The 19,038-nt window shown below is 46.3% G+C and overlaps 1 protein-coding gene across 1 annotated transcript; it reads right to left on the bottom strand.

Moving 5' to 3' along the window:
- Nucleotides 1-11,968: 11,968 nt before the first annotated feature.
- mylz3 (myosin, light polypeptide 3, skeletal muscle) lies at nt 11,969-16,880 on the bottom strand. Its single transcript, XM_055930367.1, has 6 exons — nt 16,772-16,880; nt 16,107-16,173; nt 13,659-13,802; nt 12,975-13,145; nt 12,629-12,706; nt 11,969-12,414 (listed from the first exon to the last, which is right to left on the bottom strand). Exons 1-6 carry the CDS (start codon nt 16,772-16,774, stop codon nt 12,386-12,388), a joined length of 492 nt encoding a protein of 163 aa, XP_055786342.1. The 5' UTR covers nt 16,775-16,880; the 3' UTR covers nt 11,969-12,385.
- Between the last annotated feature and the right edge of the window lie 2,158 nt (nt 16,881-19,038).

The raw sequence follows: 19,038 nt of genomic DNA, 5'->3' as shown, positions 1-19,038 counted from the left end.
AAAGTGTTCAATGAAAATATACTTGAGATTCTTCAAAGTAGCCACCCTTTGCCTTGATGACAGCTTTGCACACACTTGGCATTCATTTTTAGCTTTGCTTTTCCTTAGAGTGCTTTTTAGTTGTTCAGTTTGTGTCATTATTTTGGTTTTATATCTTGTTTGTTGTGTAGTAAATATTTCAACATTCATTTCCATTGTTTTTCTTTCTTTCTGTAAAGCACATTAAGTTGCAATCCATGTCTGAAATGTGATATTTGATTAAGTGAAAGTTCAGATTCACCCCAGAAATACCACTGGCCTACCTTCGGTGAACATCACTTCAAAAGGCACAGACAACCAGCTCAGTAGCTAACCCAGTCAAAACTGATGTTGGTGTTAAGAGACTTATGTTAACCACTACCCAGCTCTCCTCCATGGTGATGTCACTGGGACGTCTCCCTCACTTCTGGCTGACGATACTGCGGGCGATCAGCTCCTTCATGATCTCATTGGTGCCTCCATAGATGGGCTGGATACGGGAGTTCACAAACACCTGAGAGAGTGAGAGAATTTTCATATGCACTGACCGCATAGAAAAATAATAAATATATATACACAGACACACACACACTACCAGTCAAAAGTTTTGAAACATTCAATGGTTTTTCATTATTTGTAAAATTTTCTACATTGTAGCTTCATGAAGTTGTCACCTTAAATGCATTTCAATTAACAGGTGTGCCTTGTTAAAAGTTAATTTGTGGAATTTCTTTCCTTCTTCATGGTGAAAGGCTTCCTACAGCCACTGACTCCCACTGCAGGCAACACAGTTATTGACTGCAGCCCTGCTCCAAACCAATTTGGTAATTTTTTACTGTTTTAAAGATCACACATTTTATTTACCTTCCTTGCCATGTTGAATATCCTTTTGCAGAGTTCCATTGTGAGACATGCAAGTAGACTGGTACAGCAGGCATGAAGGACCGGCAAAGGAGTGGCTACTTGCCTGCCACCTTCAACTTCAACACCTCTTCACATGAAGAAATGAAAATTGCTGCGCCATGCATGTAACGTCAAGCATTTTTGACAATGCTTGATCAGAGGACAGAGCATTATTCTAAAGCAAGACTAACAGACTCATTTTAATGCAAGACTGGTGGAGGCTATATAATCATTTACTGCTATTTTGTTATTTATCAGACACGGAAAACCACCACCGCCGTCTAAATGTCCATGGCTAGTTGCAGGTGGAACGTTGGAATTTAGAAAATGCTGTTATTAAAATAAATACATGTTTTGCTCCATTAAGTAGTCCAACAATGCGTATGCCGCCATCTTGTCTACTTCAAATCTTCTCTCATTGCGTGAGACAGGTAGGTACCCACCCCAAAGTGCTGCATGTCATGAGCTTGTCTCAGAAATCATGCATTGCTTTGAATGACACCTGTCTCCATCAATGAGAGAAGATTTGAAATAAGACAAGAAGGTGATGTACATGTTGGATTACAATGTTGATAATTTTTGATGTAATAAACTGAGCATTTTCTCAATTCCAACTTTCCACCTGCAACTGGTCATGGAAGTGTAGAACACGGTGGTGGTTTCCAAGTCGGGAATTTTGAAAAGTACCACCAAGTAAAGGAAAGATTCACTCCTTACCATTAACACTAGCTACTGCACGTATCAACGGCTGTCCACCAGCTGGAACAGCTAGTGAAGTCAGGCTAGCCACTGATTTATTAGTTAGGTGAGAGACGCAGCGAGAGAGAGATTACAAATTACAAATACACATCCAAAAGCCTGCTGATTTTAATTGCTTATTCAGTGGCCCTCTCCTTCTCCCGGTAGATGTGAGGCTGGTCGAGGCTGAGGTCCTGAGTGTCCCAGTGGAGTAGTGCAGACAGGGAACAGAGCCTAGACACTAACTCATGGACCTGAACACCGGCCTGATAAGGAACACATCAGCGAGATGGACAGGAGAGTTAAGGAGGTAAGGAAGATTAATAGAAACGTTAAGGTCATTTTCCAGACATTTTGAATAAAGTTCTGTCAACTGCTGGAAGTCTCTTTCTCTGTAGTGTACACTCCTTCTGTGGACTAGTTCAGACAGGGAACCGAGAACTCCCCGAAAACTCTGGTGGACATCGGGAGCAGACGCATCATCAATCCTGTCAAGAGATGGAGAGAACTTGCACCTTAGGGTGAGGAAGTGTGTGTGTACTGATGGAGTCTGCTTGCTGTAAAGCCCTATCTAAACCATTTACAATTGTCTGTTCACACTTTCCAGGCTGCCAGTCACTTCCAGTTAGGCGGGGTACGTACAGGCCAGAGTCAGCTCCACTATGCCCTGGGGGACATGAAGAACATCCAGAAGTCACTGGTAGACATAAGCAAGGACTGGAGGCAAAGCATCAACATCATTGAATCCTGAAGGACGTAAAATATGCTGGTGGCAGACCCTCCTTTTAATGATAGAGGAAGCCGAGCTGCTGGAGGGCCACCACAAGCTGATGACCCTGGAGTGTTCATGGAATGACCTCATGTATGAGCAGTACCACATGGACAGCAAAAACACGCACAACATGAACCTCAAACTGCTTTGGCTAGGTGGAGGGCCTGTTGGAAGACCTGGCCAAGCAGCTGTAGCGCGTCAAGGGCACCGAGTCGGTGACACGGGAGTCGGTCAAGATGTGGCCGAAGGAATCAAACCTAAAACCTCAGCAGCACGATGACGACAATCAGACATGATGAGCAACACCTGCGTTAAAAGACAGCGCCAGGAGGCTGTGGAAGAGAGCGTGTCAGCCTGTCTATCCGCACAACTCAACCTGGTTTGTCTTTAATATTTAGAACAATAATAATATCTATGGATGACCCATCTTCTCCATATTGGAACACAATCACACTGGGATATATGAATGAGAGAACCATGTATGTGCTTTACTGTACTATGGACATTCACACATAATGCTCGCACCCGCGCACACATACACTACAGTACCTGACTCAAGTGCAGAAGCGTGTTCAATCAGTGACATCCCCGGCTCTGAAACCTAGAAGTAATAATTTCCCTTGATCTGGGTATGCAGCTTTTGTGGAACGATAGGTTACAATGCTTCATGGGTGACTGTTGTCGATGTGTTCAGAGGGTCCCTGCTTCGAGGCCAGGTTGGGGAAAGGAGAGGGAAGGAAGCAATACCGTTACATACAGAAACACACACCCATTCACAGAAAATCAGAGATAATATCTATCATTTAAATCGGTGCAGGCAGGCCAAACAAAGCTGGCACTTACAGTACAACAGCAGCAGCAACCATATATTTGTGGATCTACTTTCCATGCAATAATGAACAAATTCACGTTAAGGAACAGATTGTACAATAAAACTGGACTACTTGTTCAAAATCCCAGCCTTTAAAATCCTCACTTGCGCCTACATTATTCATAATAATGGGCATTACCCTTATTTTCCCCAGAACTGTTGCAGTGGCTTAAACAGAAGGATGGAATGAACGCTGCTAAGAATTGAAATAGCAGTGTCGAAAACCCTTCCATGTTGACATTCCTTCAGTGCTTTGAATGTGCACGATAAACAGTCCTTGCTATCTGGAATCCTTGGGATGTCCCTAGCCCATTGAAGTTGTAATTTAAAATGGTTAAGGTTAGGGTTAGTTAAGGTTTATGGTTAAGGTTTAGGGTAAGGACGTCCCAAGGACCCAGGATAGCATGTCACACCCTGGCCTTAGTTATCTTTGTTTTCATTATTATTTTAGTTAGGTCAGGGTGTGACATGGGGAAGTTGGTGTGTTTTTGTATTGTCTAGGGTGTTTGTAGGTTTAATGGGGTAATGTCTGTTCTAGGTGTTTGTATGTCGATGGCTGCCTAGATTGGTTCTCAATTAGAGACAGCTGTGGTTTATTGTCTCTAATTGGGAGCCATATTTAAGGCAGCCATGGGCATCATGTGTTTTGTGGGTAATTGTCTATGTCAGTATGTTGAACGTTTGTTGCTTGTTTGTGCACTAACGTTTGTAGCTTCACGGTCGTTTGTTGTTTTGGTTAGTTTGTGTATAGTGTTTGTTTCATGTTTTTTCCCTCTCTTACAAAATAAAGAGATGTATTTTGCATACGCTGCGCCTTGGTCCACTGTCATTCAAGAAGACTACCGTGACAGAATTACCCACCAACATCGGACCAAGCAGCGTAAATCAAGGCAGACAAGGCAGAGTGGCTGGAAGCCCGAGAGGCTCCCCCAAAAATTTCTTGGGGGAGGGCACACGGGGAGTGTGGCTGGGTCAAGTGGGAGAATTGAGCTAGTTCCCCGTGCTTACCATCAGGAGCAGTTGGCTAAACTAAGGTATGAGTCGGAGAATGTGGAGGAGTTATTGGACAGATTGGAGGAAAGTGAAAGGATGGGAGATTATGAGACATTTGAGGAGTTGTTGGTGTTATTGGAGGAGAGCGACGAGAGAGAGATGTTGATATGGGGGAGTATACAACCAGGTAAGGTTGGGAAGCCTCCTGTGCGTCTCCTGAGCCCTGTACGCACTGTTCCTTCTCCCCGCACTCTTCCTGAGGTGCGTGCCCTCAGCCCGGTACCACCAGTACCGGTACCACGCACCAGGCCTATAGTGCGCCTCCAGAGTCCAGTGTGCCCTGTTCCTCCTCCACGTACTAGCCCTATGGTGCATGTCTCCAGTCCGGTACCACGCACCAAGCTTCCTGTGTGTCAACAGAGCCCTGTTCCTCCTCCACGCACTAACCCTGTGGTGCATGTCTCCAGCCCATTACCACCAGTGCCTACACCACGCACCAAGCCTCCTGTGTGTCCCCAGAGTCCTGTGCGTCCTGTTGCTGCTCCCCGCACTAGCCCTGAGATGCGTGTCCCCAGCCTGGTACCACCAGTTCCGGCACCACGCACTAGGCCTAATGTGCGTCTCCAGGGTCCAGTATGCCCTGTTCCTTCTCCCCGCACTAGCCTGAAGGTGCGTGTCCCCAGCCCGGTAACACCAGTTCCGGCACCACGCACCAGGCCTACAGTGCGCCTCAGCCGGCCAGAGTCTGCCGTCTGCACAGCGGTGCCTGAACTGCCCGTCTGCCAAGCGCCATCTGAGCCATCAGTCTACCCAGCGCCATCTGAGCCATCCGTCTGCCCAGCGCCATCTGAGCCATCCGTCTGCCCAGCGCCATCTGAGCCATCCGTCTGCCCAGCGCCATCTGAGCCATCCGTCTACCCAGCGCCATCTGAGCCATCCGTCTGCCCCGAGCCATTAGAGCCGCCCGTCTGTCCCGAGCCGTCAGAGCCGTTCGTCAGTCCCGAGCCGTCAGAGCCGTTCGTCAGTCAGGAGCCGCTAGAGCCATTCGTCAGTCAGGATCTGCCAGAGCCGCCAACCAGACAGGATCTGCCAGAGCCGCCAACCAGACAGGATCTGCATGAGCCGCCAACCAGACAGGATCTGCATGAGCCGCCAACCAGACAGGATCTGCCAGATCCGTCAGCCAGCCATGAGCAGCCAGATCCGTCAGCCAGCCATGAGCAGCCAGATCCGTCAGCCAGCCATGAGCAGCCATATCCGTCAGCCAGCCATGAGCAGTCAGATCCGTCAGCCAGCCATGAGCAGCCAGATCCGTCAGCCAGCCATGAGCCATCCAGCCAGGATCCGTCAGCCAGCCATGAGCCATCCAGCCAGGATCCGTCAGCCAGCCATGAGCCATCCAGCCAGGATCCGTCAGCCAGCCATGAGCCATCCAGCCAGGATCCGTCAGCCAGCCATGAGCCATCCAGCCAGGATCCGCCAGAGCCGTCATCCAGCCAGGATCCGCCAGAGCCGTCATCCAGCCAGGATCCGCCAGAGCCGTCATCCAGCCAGGATCCGCCAGAGCCGTCATCCAGCCAGGATCCGCCAGAGCCGTCATCCAGCCAGGATCCGCCAGAGCAGTCATCCAGCCAGGATCCGCCAGAGCCGTCATCCAGCCAGGATCCGCCAGAGCCGTCATCCAGCCAGGATCCGCCAGAGCCGTCATCCAGCCAGGATCCGTCATCCAGCCAGGATCCGTCATCCAGCCAGGATCCGTCATCCAGCCAGGATCCGTCCCTCAGTCCGGAGCTGCCGTCCCTCAGTCCGGAGCTGCCGTCCCTCAGTCCGGAGCTGCCGTCCCTCAGTCCGGAGCTGCCCCTTAGTCCGGTGCTGCCCCTTAGTCCGGTGCTGCCCCTTAGTCCGGTGCTGCCCCTTAATCCAGTGGGGTTAATGTGGAGGGTGGCTATTTGGAGGAGGCTACGAAAGCGGGTAGTGACTATGGTGGGGTGGGGACCACGACCAGTGCCAGAGCCGCCACCGTGGACAGACGCCCACCCAGACCCTCCCCTAGACTTTATGCTGGTGCGCCCGGAGTTCGCACCTTAAGGGGGGGGGGGGTTATGTCACACCCTGGCCTTAGTTATCTTTGTTTTCATTATTATTTTAGTTAGGTCAGGGTGTGACATGGGGAAGTTGGTGTGTTTTTGTATTGTCTAGGGTGTTTGTAGGTTTAATGGGGTAATATCTGTTCTAGGTGTTTGTATGTCGATGGCTGCCTAGATTGGTTCTCAATTAGAGACAGCTGTGGTTTATTGTCTCTAATTGGGAGCCATATTTAAGGCAGCCATGGGCATCATGTGTTTTGTGGGTAATTGTCTATGTCAGTATGTTGAACGTTTGTTGCTTGTTTGTGCACTAACGTTTGTAGCTTCACGGTCGTTTGTTGTTTTGGTTAGTTTGTGTATAGTGTTTGTTTCATGTTTTTTCCCTGGGTTAACCGAAATTAGCCATGAAAGACTGAAGTGTTTTTGTATTGCTTATAAGCCCATATTCAGTCAAAGACCGTACCACACCGTACTTGGTATTGTTGGTATCATAGCGTGGTAAATAATCTTTGACAATAACATGTGCTCATTACAAGGAGACAAGGAGACATCAAAATCTGTTGATGTGCCCTTGAGCATGTTACTTAACCAGAGCGACTTACAGGAGATGTTACAGGTTAAGTGTCTGCTAAATGACTAGAATGCAAATGTGAAGACAGAATACTTAAATTGGTGAAACAGCCAAGTCCGTTTGGGATATTATAACAACAAAGAAGTTACTGCAAACAACCAACACCATTTCATATTCCTGGTGCCATTCTGTATCTGTATTAGACACTGTAACCTCCAGTTAATCACAACATATTCTACTAACGTCACATGAGAAATATTTCAATAAGAACATATAACAACCCATCTCAAAAACTGCAGAGACGTCAAAAAAGCCAGAATTATGTTCTAGAATGTACAGTTTTGTGCATGCAGCAGGCATACTAGTGGTGCAGTATAGAAACACGTCTCGGGCCACTTTTCATTCTGCATTTTGAGTGTCTTGGTCTCGTCTCTGACACGTTTGTACTCGTTACAAATGTGGTCTCGAATTGAGTCAAGTCAGAGATCAGGGACCCTATGTATCCATGAGGTTTCCCCTAGTCCATGAGGTTGCCCCCTAGTCCACGAGGTTCCCCCCTAGTCCATGAGGTCCCCCCTAGCCCACGAGGTCCCCCCATAGTCCACGAGGTCCCCCACTAGTCCACGAGGTCCCCCCTAGTCCATGAGGTCCCCCCCTAGTCCATGAGGTCCCCCCCTAGTCCATGAGGTCCCCCCTAGTCCATGAGGTCCCCCCCTAGTCCATGAGGTCCCCCCCTAGTCCATGAGGTCCCCCCTAGTCCACGAGGTCCCCCCATAGTCCACGAGGTCCCCCACTAGTCCACGAGGTCCCCCCTAGTCCATGAGGTCCCCCCCTAGTCCATGAGGTCCCCCCCTAGTCCATGAGGTCCCCCCCTAGTCCATGAGGTCCCCCCTAGTCCATGAGGTCCCCCCCTAGTCCACGAGGTCCCCCCCTAGTCCTCGAGGTCCCCCCCTAGTCCACGAGGCCCCCCCTAGTCCACGAGGTCCCCCCCTAGTCCATGAGGTCCCCTCCTAGTCCACGAGGTCCCCCCCTAGTCCACGAGGTCCCCCCCTAGTCCATGAGGTCCCCCCTAGTCCATGAGGTCCCCCCCTAGTCCACGAGGTCCCCCCCTAGTCCACGAGGCCCCCCCTAGTCCATGAGGTCCCCCCTAGTCCACGAGGTCCCCCCCTAGTCCACGAGGTTCCCCCCTAGTCCATGAGGTCCCCCCTAGTCCATGAGGTCCTCCCCTGGTCCACGAGGTCCCCCCTAGTCCACGAGGTCCCCCCCTAGTCCATGAGGTCCCCCCTAGTCCATGAGGTCCTCCCCTGGTCCATGAGGTCCCCCCTAGTCCACGAGGTCCCCCCCTAGTCCACGAGGTTCCCCCCTAGTCCATGAGGTCCCCCCTAGTCCACGAGGTCCCCCCTAGTCCATGAGGTCCCCCCCTAGTCCACGAGGTCCCCTAGTGGAAACACGTATAACCAGGCCAGCTCGGCTCAGTTCAAAAGTGTGAAATGGTAAAACACTAACCACAAGCCAGGCTCGCTTTAGCGTTCTGCCCGAACTACGGTGTTTGACCGTATTGCCCAGCCTGAAGGGTATCCATGTTTTTTAGATCCCAAAACATGTCTGGCATGTTTTCCTTGCCAGTGGGTTGAGGGCAGGACAGTGGGGGCACTGAGTTGTTTTTGTCTTGGTCATTTTTCCTGAAAATAAAAAACAGTGTAGTGGGTAATATAAATGTTGAGCTGACCCGAGTAATCTAATAGAGAGGATGCAAAATAAAGTACTAAAGCAAGCAAAAATGCAAGAAAATGTATAAATGAATTATAAAGAATGATAATTAGCACTGAACAGATTCCATATTGTAACTTTATGGGTTCCCCGAATCCCAAATTGTACCTTTATTGGTTCACAAATCCCAGACTGTACCTTTATGGCTGGTATCAGGAACAAGCTAACAATGTGGCAAGCTCTAATAGCAGGTCTGAGATCTGCATACAAATACACACCTTTTTTAAAAACTGTATAACTGATCTTGGACCTGCAGTTTGCGTGATGGTACTAAGGTATTTCATTTTTGCTGATATTTTTTATTTAACCTTTATTTAACTAGGCAGGTCAGTTAAGAACAATGACAGCCTATGATTTCCAGGATTGTGGTAAAGAAGTTTGCTACCATGCTGATCAAACAAAATTATTTTGAGAATCTATGAAATCATTACACTGCGACTATGTTAAAATTCAGATAGGGATCAGCTATTGTTATAAACTGTAAATTAGGTTTGTTAAACACACGTTTGGCTAACCTTACATTATCAATCCAGTATGACTGTTTCGGTTAAACTTCGGAACTGATCGGGGGCAATGTGCGTTAACCCGCCGACATAACCATAACAGTATTGATTACCAGGCAGCATGAAGCCAAAAGATAAGCGAAAGAGCTTCAGATATAGAAGCACCCGATTAGCCACCAATCACCACATTAAAAGGTGTAAAATCCACATTCACCATATGAATGGGGTGATTGGTAAGATGTTTCCACCTTTTAATGGGGTGGTTGGTAAGATGTTTCCACCTTTTAATGGGGTGGTTGGTAAGATGTTTCCACCTTCTAATGGGGTGGTTGGTAAGATGTTTCCACCTTTTAATGGGGTGGTTGGTAAGATGTTTCCACCTTTTAATGGGGTGGTTGGTAAGATGTTTCCACCTTTTAATGGGGTGATTGGTAAGATGTTTCCACCTTTTAATGGGGTGGTTGGTAAGATGTTTCCACCTTTTAATGGGGTGGTTGGTAAGATGTTTCCACCTTTTAATGGGGTGGTTGGTAAGATGTTTCCACCTTTTAATGGGGTGGTTGGTAAGATGTTTCCACCTTTTAATGGGGTGGTTGGTAAGATGTTTCCACCTTTTAACGGGGTGGTTGGTAAGATGTTTCCACCTTCTAATGGGGTGGTTGGTAAGATGTTTCCACCTTTTAATGGTGTGATTGGTAAGATGTTTCCACCTTCTAATGGGGTGGTTGGTAAGATGTTTCCACCTTTTAATGGGGTGTTTGGTAAGATGTTTCCACCTTTTAATGGGGTGGTTGGTAAGATGTTTACACCTTTTAATGGGGTGGTTGGTAAGATGTTTCCACCTTTTAATGGGGTGGTTGGTAAGATGTTTCCACCTTCTAATGGGGTGGTTGGTAAGATGTTTCCACCTTTTAATGGGGTGGTTGTAGTCTAATCGGGTGCACCCGCAGTCACACGCTATTGCCAAGGACTGAGTAACCTAGATAACGTCAAAGTTAGGTTAAACCAAGCCAAGAATTAAACAAAGCAACCATTCAATCAATCAGGATAGTCAGCTTCATGAATAGGGAGTATGTATAGCTGAGTTAGTATGGACTCAAACCCTCTAGCAAGCTAGCTAACTAAGCGTAACTAGCTATTTCTAGTTCAGTGTTCCCAAGGTGACTGTGTCCCAGTTTCGCATTAGCGGGTCAACAGACAATGTTGAATATAACTAGCTAGCTATATTTTGCTTGCTGACTAACGTTACATGACAACATTGTAAAACTAAAATATGTTTATGCATAATTTTGATGAATTCAACACTCTTCTCCATAGAAACCATAAACAACGTATGTACTGCTCAAAACAACGTATGAACTGCTCAAAACTAACGTATCTGGCACTTGCAGTAGAGAGTATCTGTCCACTTCGACACACATTTTTTCACACCAGTTAAACACGTTGACAGCTTTCGAGAACATTTCCCCGTGTAACACTTTTACCCAACCGACACAACAAAATGAATGTGTTTCTTCAAGAGTTGGATACAACCGCGTCTGTTGAATGTGCTGCCATCTACTGGGCGGAGGTAAGGCCTGCTGAATGAGCCGACGACATATTTTCTCTGCCTACACATTACATACGTAACGGATGATATATCCTAGGGTAGTATGAGATTTGGGTTTCTATAATCCAATAAGATTTTTAACAAAACTTTTTAATTTGTTATTTTATTCAAAACCCAATATGTTTTGTGTTACATTGAAAAGTCAAAATTTCCCTCAGGGTATTTAAAAAATATTTAACCTTTATTTAACTAGGCAAGTCAGTTAAGAACAAATTATTATCCCCCATCACTGTGGGATTTGCTATTCTCTAATCCAGTGAGATTGTGAACTAACCTTTTAAATTGGTCATTTCATTCAACAGCAAGTATGTACCAAAATAGAATATGTTTTACAGTTGATTTTAGAGTGGGCTAACATACATTTTCTGCAGTACAAAAAATGCTTTATGATACAGCCACTCTCGATATGTTGTTTGATGATACTTCAATACCCATGTATGGATAAATGGCACGGCTGTATGGGACTAGTCAAACATGGTAGATGCTAAGTGAGATCCTTGGGTTTCTGAAGATGTGTCAAACAGTCGATGGAAGAAAAGGTATTTGTAATGTCTTCAACCTTCCTATTTTGATCCCATTAAAGGCTCATTGCAGTCAAAAACGTGACTTTCCTGTATTATATATTTATACACTATAAGGTTGGTATAATACTGTGAAATTGTGAAAATGATGATAATGCCCTTTTAGAGTAAGAGCTGTTTAGATCAGAATGCCTTAAGTTTCAGCCTGTTTTGGTGGGATGGAGTTTAGTTAATAAACCAGTAACAGAGTTCCAAAACTCTCTGCCAATAAATGCTGGTTTTCAGCCCCCCCCCCCCCCACAGAAAACAATAATAACAACGGTTGCATTGGGCCTTTAACTTACCATTGCAACATGTAACTGTAGATTCAGCAAATTGTGTTCTTTCAGTCAACAGGTGACAGTAGTTCCCATGTTTCATATAACTACATGTTTATGAAAACATCTGCTATGATATATGATGTATTTCATTGAAGGTGTATTTATACACTTTAGACAGAGGATACACACACCTTAATATTCCTGTCTTGTCTTTTCATGGAGGACACCTCTAAAATAGTACATCCTCACAAGCTCAATGAAGAAGACCAAGAATCAAGCCAGGTGGGGGATGTACTTTTGGAAAAGTTTATTCTGAAACGACAGAGTGAAAATAAATATAACTGATGGGGGAGGGGCTTGCCGGCCAATCCACAATCTTTTCCAGCCGGCAAGATGATGATGACATGAGGTGGGCGGGGCAGAGGGTACAACCCCCCCACTTGATGAGTGGTCACCGTCCCACCCCAAGTGGAGAAACATGCCCCAGGTGGAGGCGGGGCGAGGGTCGTCATCTGACAGCGGAGAGGGAACTTCCGTAGAGAGGAGGAGTGAGGAGTTGAAAAGTTGACGGACGAAAATAAAACAGACACAGAATGGCTTTTCGACATCCCATTATAGTCCTTTTCTTTCCTAGGTTGGTCTTTAGAAAAACAGTCCTGACACCATGGGGTCTGGGAGATAGATAAGCTTTGGTTGCCGCAGCACTATCTTACACAGACAGGACGTGCTTGACAAAAGCTGTGGGGAGAACAGAGAGGACGCATAAGTACAGGAGCAAGAGACCTAAATAAAAAAATCATATAAAAAAATATACACATTTATAAAATCATTTGATAAACATCAATTTGATCAATTTAAATAAGAGTACAAATATTTGAATGATAGTGTTATTAGAACATGATCTGTGCAGGATCCAGGGATATTTGCTCTTTAGAGGTTGAACAAGACTTGCCCTCATAGTTGATGCTGCCGTTCTCGTCCTCCTGACCTATAAGGAGGGAATCAATCTCGGTCTCGGACATCTTCTCACCTAAGAGGGACCAACAACGAGCCAGTCAGGAAAACACACACATCCTGAATGCAAAAATCAATCCCAACACACCCTACACCCTAAGCACTTGTGTAGATCTGAGACGGTTAGACAGGTGTAAGCAATCTGTCAGTAGTGTACCTAGGGTGTAGGGTGGCCAGGGGATTGATGTCACCCAGCCAAGCAGACTTTTTAGCTGGCTAACCCCTAACCCACTGCTCAGTCAGTGCTGTAGGGTAACGTGTCTAAGTGTATCGACTCCACTCACCCAGTGTGCCCAGCACGATGCGCAGCTCAGCCCCAGACACGGTGCCGTTGCCCTCCTTGTCGAAGACGCGGAGACCCTCAACGTAGTCATCAAGTGTACCCTTCACTATTTTATCAACTTTTTCCATCATGGGCATGAAATCGGCGAAGGCCAGCCTCTTGTTGGCCATATCTGACACGACGAAAGAGAAGAGATCGACGTTAGTCACACACGGTACGGTGGTCCATCTATAGCCTTTCACTGCTTGTTTTCATACGGTCACATCGTGCACACCACGTCAATGACAAACATTAGTGTCTCGCTAGTGACGGTCGTTACATCATTGTTATTTTATAGAATCAGTCTTTCAACCAGACAACAAAATGAACATTCATATCATTACCAGATGTGGGTTCAAAGAGTATTTGTTTTTTTCAAATACGTGGAGTGTTTGATCAAGACCACCTGGAGGGCCAGATGGGGGAGGGATTTACACTTTTGGGACTATTCCATCCCCGGGGCCACATTCAGTAGTGCAAACGTATGTGGGACTTTGCAATGTCATGACTAGAACAGACATCATTACTTATTCTTCAGGAGTAGAGAGGCCTGTTTGGTCTTCATACTACATTTATACCTGAACGTATCATAACGTTCTCACAACATTCTCACAACCAATCCCTATAGGAGTAGTGGTGGTCTCACCATCGGGGGATGGTTTTCCCAGGATCACTGCAACCTCCTTGTTCTGAGGGTTCTGTCCCAGGGCGCGCATGATATCAGCCACCTGGTTGTATCCAACCATGCTGTCACCGACTCTGTCGAAGAGCCCGAAAGCCTCTTTGAAGTCTGGAGGGCGGAGGGAAACGCAGAAGAGTTACGATGAGTTGGATGAAGACAAGCGGAAAGTGTGCACCAACATACAGTAACCTGACAACTCTCTTGTTCACACTCAAAATGTTTCAATAAATCACAGTTGTAATATTTTAGTTAATGAAAGGGACGAAAAGGAGCTTCGTCGTTATTAGTCATTTTGTTTTGTGAACCAACGGCAAAACAGACCAGATATTTGTTCAATTCTTCTAGTAAAACTACACGCAATCAATGACACAATGTTCACCGTTCTCGTAAAAGTTCATTCTAAATGCAGCACTGGAGAATGGTGAGACACGACATGTCTCATGTTGCCGTGCAGCAGATTCAAAGATGGCGACCGCTCAATTCCTCCCTCATTGTCCCCTGAATAATTATCAACTGTAGAGGTGCAGAAAGGTAGCATGGCAGGCGGGTCACTATTTATATGGACTCCACTGTGAATCCCAATTGAAAGTGATCCAACAGATTACTGGCCTTATGTGATTTCCGAAGGCAGCAGCTGCCCCCCACCCTCACCCCCCCTACAAGGCCTGCTGGCGTTTGGCATTTAGAACCACCGACTGACAATCGATACGCCCTAAGAAAGTAACCCATGCCATATACGGGCACGGACGTTTCCTCCTGCCCGGCTCGGTTTAAACATAAGAATGCTGACTCCGGAGTAATCTACACATGCTAGCATAGGGCCCGCCTGCATTCCTGCAGCACCCAGGCTAGCTGCTCCTCCAGCCAATGGGGCCCACCTGCATTCCTGCAGCACCCAGGCTAGCTGCTCCTCCAGCCAATGGGGCCCACCTGCATTCCTGCAGCACCCAGGCTAGCTGCTCCTCCAGCCAATGGGGCCCGCCTGCATTCCTGCAACACCCAGGCTAGCTGCTCCTCCAGCCAATGGGGCCCGCCTGCATTCCTGCAGCACCCAGGCTAGCTGCTCCTCCAGCCAATAGCAATTTCTCTAGTCTAGAGTATGCAAAAGCAGTGGATTCTTTAGGAAACACTTTATAATAACTTTTATTGCATTATAAATGGTTATAAATGTTTACAAATAATGAAAAAACATTTGTTTATTAATGCTTATTTATGAAAGTTGATAAAGTTTTACCAATTTGTTCTAATAGCGACTTGTCTGATAAGATAACACCTATACAATAATTGTATTGTATAAGATGACATACAGGAATTGTATATGGTTTTAAGAACAGTGTGTTAATGATGTGTCCTGCCACTGACTGACGTGATACTTAACTAGGTGCTAAAATGAATAAAGGCCCTCAACAGTTCATTTCCAGCTCACCCTTTTCTGACCAGTAACCGACCACTAGTTAGTTCTACACACACCAACTGCCACTAGTTCTACACACACCAACTGCCACTAGTTCTACACACACCAACTGCCACTAGTTCTACACACACCAACTGCCACTAGTTCTACACACACACACACACACACACACACACACAACTGCCACCAGTTCTACACACACACCAACTGCCACTAGTTCTACACACCAACTGCCACCAGTTCTACACACCAACTGCCACCAGTTCTACACACCAACTGCCACCAGTTCTACACACCAACTGCCACCAGTTCTACACACACACACACACACACACACACACACACACACACACACACACACACACACACACACACACACTAGTTCTACACACCAACTGCCACTAGTTCTACACACCAACAAGCTCTACACAAAACAACAGCCACCCTGAAGGAGTATTTTAAAAGATCATGTCCTTCAGTGAGGAACAAAGGGTGGGATCAGGCTCCTGCTGTACGGAGATGCGGCTGGCCATGCGAGCCCTAAGGACCACTGTGCTCTGTCATTCAAGACAAGACAGTGCTGCTCAGAATAGAAGCAGGGACACTAATCTCCTCTGGACAGCTGAACAAGCCCCTGGGTTATTCTGCACTTGTGTTGTCAAGGCCATGGGCTCCAAAACTAGTGGACACAACTTAGGTAATTTCCAGTGACTTATCACACTTTGTTAGGCCCTCAGAGGGGACCTCATGGTGCAGAAACCATGCAGATCATACAATTCTACTTTGAGAGCCTAACTAAAGCTAGTCCACAGGGGAACTTATTCTGGGGGCAACTTGAGTGTCATTTTGTCTATTGAACTTGGTGAGTGCTACTTTGTAAAACACAGGGGACATGCTTTATCACTGAGCTATCTATAAAGACCCTGAGTCCTCACCTAGTGATAATAGATAGGGCCCTCTCTTTGTTCTGTCTAAGAAACTCAACACACTTCACTTACCCTCGATCTGGTCGGCCGTAAAAGCAGAGGCGCCGGATGCCTCAGCGGGAGCGGGAGCAGCATCAGCCTATTAAAGATGCACACAGCACAAGACAAGGATGAGTCCCTAGGACCTGATCTGGGACCTGTTATAACCAATCCACCACCACTATGCACCACGGGCGTCCTGCCATTCTCAAAGTACCAACACATCGCCAGCACCATGGTGATACAGGGACTAATCTCAAAGTGATGCAGGTGCTCAACAGAACAACATAGAAGTACAAGTGTATAGAAGGTCTACATTCTAGATATAGAACAATACATGAATTAGACACTAGGTGAGAAATTACAGTAGTTAGTGTGACGATGGCTAGATTAAATGCTTTCAATGGTACGAGTACGTATTCCACGGTTTCTCTGTGGAGCCAAATGAGAAGCTCTAATCTAATACGTCCACCTTGGTTTCTTCCCCAAAAAATGGAGTATGACAGTGGCTTATTTTGTTAACAAAGAAAGGAACCACCCAAGTCTTGATATCCAATCTCTATACCAAATCACACAGATGCCCCCATGGTAGTTCTGTAGCAACGTCAGGCTTTTATATAATCCAATAGCCCCAAAGCCACACAAATGTATAGGCACAAAAAAAGCATTCAGGCAGTGGTAAATCCAAAAGTACACACCATTACGGAGATGAAGGAGTTGACACGGGGCAGAAAGAAAGACTAAAGAAGCCGGATTCCCGAGAGAGAGTGGTCCTGAACCATGCTCAATGTCCCTCTCTTATTTATGATCGGGTCGTGATGTCACGGGGCGGGTCAGATGCCGCTATGGAAGTTCTTTAACTCTCTTAGGGCAATACGGAAAGTGGAGCTGTAGCCTCCTCTTGGAGCGCCAGCAAGCCTCTAGAAGGACGGCGACAGGGCTATTTTTAGTCGGCCAAGGGACTGATTCGAGACGCCTCGTCTCGGGTCAGCATTTCCAAACCCCTTTACAAGGGTCGCAAATAATTTTATTGGTTGACATTCTAGCCTGAAGTAGGTGAGTGATAAATGGGCACTGAAATGGGCTGGATTTGCGTGTTCCGGCGCGGATTTAAAAAAATGCGCCGAAACAACAGAACCTACAACTGCAGAAAGCTTCTCAGGTTTACAATGTGATATTTTTAAACAGTGACAGTCTTCCTCCTCTTATGGTTGTATAGGGGAGTAGTCAAACACAACGAAAAGCAGTGTCCGCAGTAACGGTACGTCATGAACGTTTAACTGGATATTTTTTGGCCCTAATTAGCATACTGCCCTACAAATCAAGTTAGACTTTTCCTATTGACGCTGCACACCTATTTGCATTAGGCCATAAACAACTGACACGAATTCGGTAGTAAGCTAGTGTAACCGATGTGAAATGGCTAGCTAGTTATCGGTGGTACGCGCTGAGAGCGTTTCAATCGGTGACGTTACTCGCTCTGAGACCTGAAGTAGTTGTTCCTCTTGCTCAAGGGCCGCGGCTTTTGTGGAGCGATGGGTAACGATACTTCGTGGGTGTCAGTTGTTGATGTGTGCAGAGAGTCCCTGGTTCGAGCCCAGGTAGGGGCTCACACTAATAAGTAGATGTGCGTCGGTAAAAAAAAAAAAAAGCCATATTACAACATATGTGTTGTGATAATTGTGTTGTTTGCTCTATAACCTGTTGGTTCATATGCCTTGACACCGTGATATATAGGCCTAAAGGCAGAGACAATAAGAAGACACAGTGGCAGAATACATTCAACCACACCTTTGTTTCATCACAAAACCGGAGTACAACCTCTATCCAGTGAAGTCCACAAAGCATATTGTATGTAACAGACAGTTACATGACCCACAGCATGGTCAAGAAAGTTCATGTTTCCCATATTTTCAGACTAATGATTTAGAACCAGGGACAGTTACTGAAAGTCGCAAAGAAAACAGGAGCTGCCTCCACTATTCCAGAACCACCTATGTGTAACGGATGTGAAATGGCTAGCTAGTTAGCGGGTACGCGCTAGTAGCATTTCAATCAGTTACGTCACTTGCTCTGAGACTTAAGTAGGGTTTCCCCTTGCTCTGCAAGGGCCGCGGCTTTTGTGGAGCGATGGGTAACGACGCTTTGTGGGTGTCAGTTGCTGATGTGTGCAGAAGGTCCCTGGTTCGCGCCCGGGTCGGGGCGAGGGGACGACGTAAAGTCATACTGTTACATATGCATCACCTATGCTTAGTATAAAACAGTGACAACTAAAATATACCACAAACAATTGTCCAATCAATGTAAGCTAAATATGTGGCTGTCCATGGTTCTGATTTGTGTGTTTGTTCGTGCAAGTAGAAAAAACATGTTGACTCACCCTACTTGTAGAGGTAGTCAATGCCATCCTCCTCTCTTGCATGTTGACAAAGCGGTCTATGATTGTCATACAGTACACGCTTTTATTTTTTGTTGTCTTAGGCTACCTGGCTAAAACGCTTGCTCGCTAGCCGAACTTCCTTTCATGGGCAATGTTATCTAGTTAACATTAGCCTTCTACATCTAGCTACATATTGAACTTCAATCTTCTTAGTCCAGGGGCACAATGTATTTTATGGTTGAATCAAAATCACTGTAATAATCATTGGCCAGTGCAGAGAACTAAGTAAAACCACAAATCCAAATACCCATCTCCATCCATGGCTAATTTAGGAAAGGGACAATTTTAGCTAGATGGCCACCGGTGGACAACAACACAACAAGATGCAACAATTCAAGGTATTTTTCCGTGATGGCATATCCAAGCTGGCTTCCCTTGACACTTTGTTTTGGTGTGGCTATTCATACAAAAAAAAAAATCAAGGTAGGCCAAATGATCGCTGGCTTCCCTTGTATTCAATGCTACAGGTGGCAACAATGTCGTCGTCTTTTTGACCAGACAGCATCAGATAGATGGCCTACACAT

The sequence above is a fragment of the Salvelinus fontinalis genome, chromosome 7 (assembly GCF_029448725.1).
Source record: "Salvelinus fontinalis isolate EN_2023a chromosome 7, ASM2944872v1, whole genome shotgun sequence".
NCBI lineage: Eukaryota > Metazoa > Chordata > Actinopteri > Salmoniformes > Salmonidae > Salvelinus > Salvelinus fontinalis.
The sequence above is the reverse complement of the archived record's forward strand: the minus strand, read 5'-3'. Positions and strand labels throughout refer to the sequence as shown.